This window comes from Kryptolebias marmoratus, linkage group LG23 (assembly GCF_001649575.2).
Source record: "Kryptolebias marmoratus isolate JLee-2015 linkage group LG23, ASM164957v2, whole genome shotgun sequence".
Taxonomy (NCBI): Eukaryota; Metazoa; Chordata; class Actinopteri; order Cyprinodontiformes; family Rivulidae; genus Kryptolebias; species Kryptolebias marmoratus.
The window spans coordinates 4,585,309-4,589,931 of record NC_051452.1 but is presented as its reverse complement, the minus strand read 5'-3'; the positions used below and the strand labels follow the sequence as shown (position 1 = coordinate 4,589,931).

Here is a 4,623-nt window from a genome sequence, read left to right as displayed (position 1 = left end):
GGGGGGGGGGGGGGGGGGGGGGGGGGGGGGGGGGGGGGCAGGTAAAGGCCCTAGGTCCACGCTATGAGGGGACAAAGGTTGGAGCGGTGTTACTGCTGTCAGACATGTTTGTAGTTTCTGCTGCTGTGCTCCTAGTGCTAACCTCTGCTAACCCAGGAGTGCCCGGTCCTGGTTCTGGGGGGGCCACCATCCTGACCTGATCTGAGCAGGGACACATCTGAAAGTTTGACCAATCATCACAGGAAGGCACAGACTTGTTGCAGCACTCAGACACAAAAGATTTTATTTGAAGGTCTCACAGAAACAAAAAGCTTTAATTTTTTTATTCTTTTATCTTGCTTGTGGTAAACGACAGAAATGATCTAAATGGCACACAGGAGGACAGTTCAGATTTGTCTTTTCTTTGTCCCGCAGCTTCAGTTAGAGGGTGGATCCGTTGGACTTTAACTTCCTAAATGAGTCCAAAACAAAAAGCACAAACTTCAGCCTCACGGGGATCTGTGGTGTGTTCACATGCAGCTTGGAGAATGGATTCACAGGTCCCTGAACACATCGGCTCTAACCTCATGTGTTGGTTTCTGACTTGGTCTGAAAGCATCTGGTCAGGGGACGGCCCGCCTGGTTCTGGTCTCACTGGGGCAGAGCTTTGAGGATGGCGTTCACCTCCTCAGCCACTGCGGTCAGCGCAAACTCAAACTGGTCCTGGAGACGAGACGAGACAAGAAAATCATTTCCATCAGCATCGTCTCTGAGGTGTTGGTGCAGGCTGGAAGGAGGCCGCTCTGACACTCAGAGGCTGCGGGTTCAAATCCTGGAAGACAGACTTTTAAGGTAAAAGAAACAGGAGCTGCTGAAATATCTGCTCAGAGTCCGTTCTGGAGGTTTCTGCAGTTTTTCACAGCCGTCAATCATCTAAAGAGTAAAAAAACCTGAAGGAACTCTGTCCAGGTGTCTGTGTGGACGTCTCAGGCTGGAGAGGAGCCGGTTGAGGGTTCAACTCCTGCTGCTGCGTCGGCCTTTTGAAAGTGTCCCCCTTCACCAAGTTTAAAGTCCAGAACAGAAAAGACAGGAGATAAATGCGCCACGAGAACAGTCCCCGGTGTGAAGGGTGCCGGTGGTGCGGTGTGGCCGTTCGCGTTCGTAAGGCGCCAGCGGTGCAGCAACTGGTTCGAGTCCTGCCTGCTGCCGGTACCTGGATCCACCCAGCTCGTGTGGAAGGGGGGGGTTTCGGGGGCTCCTCCCCCGTGGGGTTTCTGACACATGAAAACAGGGGGTTATGAGACCCCCAGGTGTGACAACAGGGGCTTATGGAGCTCTGAGAGGAGAACGAACGAGGGTTTTACTGACAGGCTGAGGAGATGATGAGTGGAGGATGAAGAAGATGACAACTGATAGTTGAAGTGCAGTAGTAGTAGATGATGACAGTAAGAAGTATTGAGACAACAGTGAGAGGTGTAGAAAAGACTAATAGAAAATGAGAATTAGTCTTTAACTGTAATATAGTTTAGTACTATAATAGAAGAAGATTAGTTGTCTACTGCAGTAGAATAGAATACTAGTATAGTAATATAGTATTTACTATATATACTATAATAGTGTAATATAGTATTATAATAGAGGAAGACCAGTTGTATTATACTACTATAGTATATACTACACTACTGTTTAGCTCTCTTCTAGTGTTTTGTTCTGCTACTAGATATCTACTACTCTACTACAGTAGACTAATCTTCTATAATACTTCTATTATAGTACTAAACTATATTACAGTAAAAGACTAATTCTCATTTTCTATTAGTCTTTTCTACTACTCTACATATTCTTGTCATCTACTCTACTTGACTGCACCTCTCACTGTTGTCTTCCACTCTAGTACTCTATACTTCTTACTGTCATCATCTTCATCCTCCACTCATCATCTCCTCGGCCTGTCAGTATTTCTTGGTTGTGTGAATGCTGTGAGCTGCTGTTTCTGGAACAGGTGAGTCTGACCTTTGACCTTTGACCTGCTCTGCTTTGAGTAAAAACACAACAACAAACATTTGGATCACTCTGATTTAAAAACTTTCTGCTGGTTCCGACGGTCCGGACCCACCTTGGTGCGCACCATCCCGGGCCGCTGGTCTCGGACATGCTCCAGAGTCGCAGCGATGTCGATCTCCTTCACCCCTGGAGGACAACGGATCACAGGAAGGTTCTCCTGAAAGACCGCCACAGACGGGTGGGACAGATTGATCTGGACCTCACAGATTTACCTTTAGCCATACGGTTCAGAACCATGTCGATCAGGATGTAGGTCCCAGTCCGTCCCGTCCCGTCGCTAAGGAAACAGAGACAGAAAGCTCCATCATGTGTGGTAGTAAAGGCTGCCACCAAGTGGTCACATGAGGTACTGCAGTGATTCAGACTGGGGGGGTGAGGTTTTACCTGCAGTGCACGATGATGGGGCAGGAGCGGCCTCGGTAACATTTATTCACCTTCCTGAGGAGCAGGAACACAAAACAGGCTCCAGTAAACAAAAATAAACACTTATTTACAATAAACTCCCTGCAGCAGACGTGTGATGAAAACCAGGAAGTTTAAATCTTTCTTTAAGACACGTCTTTCTCCAGGCCAGGGCTAAAAACTGTTCAACAAGCTTTAAAAACATCTGAAGTTTTCTGTGAGTTTGTTCTGATTAAAGTTTTAATTCTCTGGAAACTGTTGAGAATATTTAATCATTATTTTCACCATTTAATCTTCATAAAAAGGAAATAAAGTTTCATAATAAAACTGATTACAACTCAGAGCTAAACCTTTACATGCTGCTGTCCCCATCTGTCCCTCCGTGACCCATCTGTCCCTACGGGGACAGTGTCTCAGTTTGGGGTGTTGTCCCTCTCACAGTACAACAGAAACATCTGGTTGTTTCTGAACTCTGTTTTAAATCTTTGTCTTTAATTCTGGGAACATTTAAACTCCTGCAGCGCGGCTGCAGTACCTGCGGAAGTCCAGCAGGGGGCGCGTGGAGGTGGGGATGCCCTGCACCGGCCAGCTGAGGAAGTGGAACTGCGTGAGTGTGCGCGTCTCCTGCGTCTGCACGTTCTTCAGGTAGAAACTGCGCACCAGGAAGTCGTTGCACCAGATGTGCTCCGACACCAGGTTCACCTGAGGATCAAAAACAATCATCATCTCATCTGCAGACCGAGTCCAGAGGTTCCCAAAGCCGGGGTCCCCACCCCACCGGGGGTCGGGACACACCACATGTTCGATCCTGAGAGGGCCGGCAGAAATCAGATTAAAAAGTAAAAAAATCTGTTAGCATGACTCTCAGCTACCACCACACCAAGTTTCACCTTAATATCTGTAAAAATGAGTTGTAGCCATTTTTGTGCTTCTAAGGTCAGTTGGCTGTGGCAGCCATCTTGAATCAGGTTGATTCCAAAAGTGAATCAGCTGTAGAGGTCCATCCAATGATCACTTTCTGAGGGCTTGGTGAAGGAGATATTTTGCTAACAGACACACCTCGTAGATGTGGTAGAGGGACGAGCCTTCATCGGGCCAGTAGCGGTCGCACTGTTTCTCTCCATCCTCCACCAGAGCACTCATCATCACGATGACGGTGCAGCCGTTCTCCCACACCATCTGCACAACAACGAGAAGGTCACCACGAGCCACAAACAGCTGGACCAGGACCAGGACCAGGACCAGAACCAGGACCAGGACCCCACTGACCTGCCAGAAGTCAGAGATGGTGTGGGACAGCGGGCCCTGGGTGGCGATGTAAGCTGGCATCCGGGGGTCGTGCTCGATCTGCGGGCAGAGGAGCCTCAGAGTTAAACTTCCATCTACCACGTTCTTCTTCTACTTTTCTCATGTTGCCACGGAAACCACGGGAGGAGGAGGAGGGACTCACAATGGTGCTGGCGTTGATGTAGTCGGAGCGGGAGGGGTTAATGTCAGCATTCAGCTTCACCCTGGAGTGGTCATCTGCAGACAAACACAAACATTTCAGCCGGTCGGTTCTGGTTCTGCTGCCTGGGCCCGGTGGGTTTAAACCTTCATCAGACTAAAGGATTTCACCTCAAACAGAATGAGACCAAATGTGAGCAAATTTAAATAAACTACCCATTCAGGGTCCAGTTGTGGGTTTAACTGAGCGGGTCAGACTCACAGGGAACCGAGTCGGGGCAGCGGTTCTTCTTGGCATTGGCGTCGCTCTGAGCCACGGACACGGAGCTGGGCTCGGCCTGGTAGGAGCACAGAGCCTCCCACTCCTTCAGCAGACGGTCCTTGTTCCTCAGGTGGTCCTCCATGTAGGCCTTAGTCACGAGGAACACAGGAACACAGATCAAGCTCAAAACCAAACCAGTAACACTCCGCAAACACAAAGTTTATAAAGTCAGGTGACCTCCGTCTGTTTTCATCTGGTGACCTCATCACAGCAGATAAAGGCTGACTAAAAGAACAAAATCTGGCCTTTTAACAGAACTACTAATTATCCCAGTTAATCCCAGTTACCAGGATCATGTGACCTGTAATAATAATCCAGTTACCAGGATCATGTGACCTGTAACAATAATCCAGTTACCAGGATCATGTGACCTGTAATAATAATCCAGTTACCAGGATCATGTGACCTGT

At 48.3% G+C, this 4,623-nt stretch overlaps 1 protein-coding gene across 1 annotated transcript in view; it reads right to left on the bottom strand.

Moving 5' to 3' along the window:
- Positions 1-309: 309 nt before the first annotated feature.
- Positions 310-4,623, bottom strand: part of ptprnb (protein tyrosine phosphatase receptor type Nb) — a 25,149-nt gene continuing 20,835 nt past the window's right edge. The window contains exons 14-23 of the mRNA XM_037973875.1: positions 4,154-4,301; positions 3,896-3,969; positions 3,715-3,792; positions 3,505-3,624; positions 2,981-3,147; positions 2,428-2,481; positions 2,256-2,320; positions 2,096-2,169; positions 564-702; positions 310-451 (exon numbers count right to left, since the gene is read on the bottom strand). Of these exons, the coding sequence (XP_037829803.1) occupies positions 631-702; positions 2,096-2,169; positions 2,256-2,320; positions 2,428-2,481; positions 2,981-3,147; positions 3,505-3,624; positions 3,715-3,792; positions 3,896-3,969; positions 4,154-4,301 (852 nt within the window). The 3' untranslated portion in view covers positions 310-451; positions 564-630. The remainder of the gene's footprint in view (positions 452-563; positions 703-2,095; positions 2,170-2,255; positions 2,321-2,427; positions 2,482-2,980; positions 3,148-3,504; positions 3,625-3,714; positions 3,793-3,895; positions 3,970-4,153; positions 4,302-4,623) is intronic.